Genomic DNA, 1358 nt, shown 5'->3' on the forward strand with positions numbered 1-1358 from the left:
TCTGCCATGTGTGTCATGAGCCTTGTAGCATCACTGGGGATTCTCCAGCCCGCACAAAAGGGGCATGGGCAGCAGAGACAGGGTCAAAATTGCAGGCAGGGGCAGAAATAGCCCCATTACCCTTCCCTAAGCTACAACAGGGCAGAATTGCACCCCTATTACAGAGAACATGACCCCAAGCTGGGAGAGGGGAGGGCAGAGAAGAGAAAAAAACCCAGGCGTCCTGGCTCTTACAGACACTCTCCGCCCAATGCTGGGGGGAGTAGACCCCAGGTGTCCTGATGCCCAGGCCTGCGCTTTGCACCCGTGCCATGCACTTCTCTTTGCAGCGGTGCTGTTGCTCAGCTCCCCCCTCTCCTCCCCCAAACTTTACTGCAGAATAACAAGGACCCAGTAGGCACCGGGATCCCAGCGGGGGCCGAGGCAGCAATGCTCCCCCACGCTGCGTTGAGCCCAGCGTACAGCGTCGTGCACAAGCAGCGCCAAGCCACCGGCCAGGGCTGCTCCTCGCCAGAGGTGAGATGGGACCGGATGAGGGGCAAGCACGGTTTTGCTTCTCCGGCCCCAGACTCACTGCATCTTTGCTCCCCCAGGCTGCCTGTCCCGGCCCCCTGCTCCCTGCCAAGGCTACTCGGGTCCCCAGCAGCCCCTGGATGGCCACAGCACCCCCCACCCCTCCCTCCGCCCCCGAGGCCAAGTACCAGCAGCTGCTGCGCTTCCACACCTACGCCGAGCCCTGTGAGGGGCCCGTGCTCCCCGAGCACCGCATCTACCACGAGCCTGACGAGCCCATCCCCTTCTACGCCGTGGGCCGGGGGTCGCCCCGGGACCTCAGCCCTGAGAACATCTACTCCGAGGTGGACGTTGCACAGGAAGTCCAGCTCACGATCTCCACGCTGCCCCCTGGCCTCGGCCGGGCCCGGACGCTCTCCACGCCCCGCCGGCTTCACCGCAGCGTGTCCAGCCAGGGATCCAGGCGCCGTCGGCTGCTGGCAGCTCCCAGCAGGGACAGGGGCTCCTCGAGGCCATCCAGCCCAGTGCTGCAGGTGCGTTCCAGGGGGGCAGGAGATGCTCTTCAAACCTGGGGCGAGTTGCTCCCCCTGAGAAGGGACTGCTAGTACCTGGGCCCTGGCTCCTCTGGAAATGAGAAGCCCCTACCTGCTGTCACCAGAGCAGGGACAGATCCCTTTTGACCCCCGCCAGGAGCTGGGCAAAGGCGCGGGGTAGAACCAACCTCCATCATGTGCCCTATCTGTCCCCTCCAGGTGCTGCCACCCCCCCAGCTGGAGTTCGACGACCCCATCTATAGCAGGAAGGTGCCCGCCTGGAGCAGCACGACGCGTGCCACAGGGCAGGAA

At 64.6% G+C, this 1358-nt stretch overlaps 1 protein-coding gene across 1 annotated transcript in view; it reads left to right on the forward strand.

The window, feature by feature from the left end:
- SH2D2A (SH2 domain containing 2A) overlaps positions 1 to 1358 on the forward strand; it is a 21921-nt gene that overhangs the window by 15000 nt on the left and 5563 nt on the right. The window contains exons 8-10 of the mRNA XM_019511203.1: positions 379 to 516; positions 594 to 1046; positions 1266 to 1316. Coding sequence (XP_019366748.1) covers positions 379 to 516; positions 594 to 1046; positions 1266 to 1316 — 642 coding nt within the window. The remainder of the gene's footprint in view (positions 1 to 378; positions 517 to 593; positions 1047 to 1265; positions 1317 to 1358) is intronic.

The sequence above is a fragment of the Gavialis gangeticus genome, unplaced genomic scaffold, assembly GCF_001723915.1.
Source record: "Gavialis gangeticus isolate Ggan-Ray unplaced genomic scaffold, GavGan_comp1, whole genome shotgun sequence".
Lineage (NCBI taxonomy): Eukaryota > Metazoa > Chordata > Crocodylia > Gavialidae > Gavialis > Gavialis gangeticus.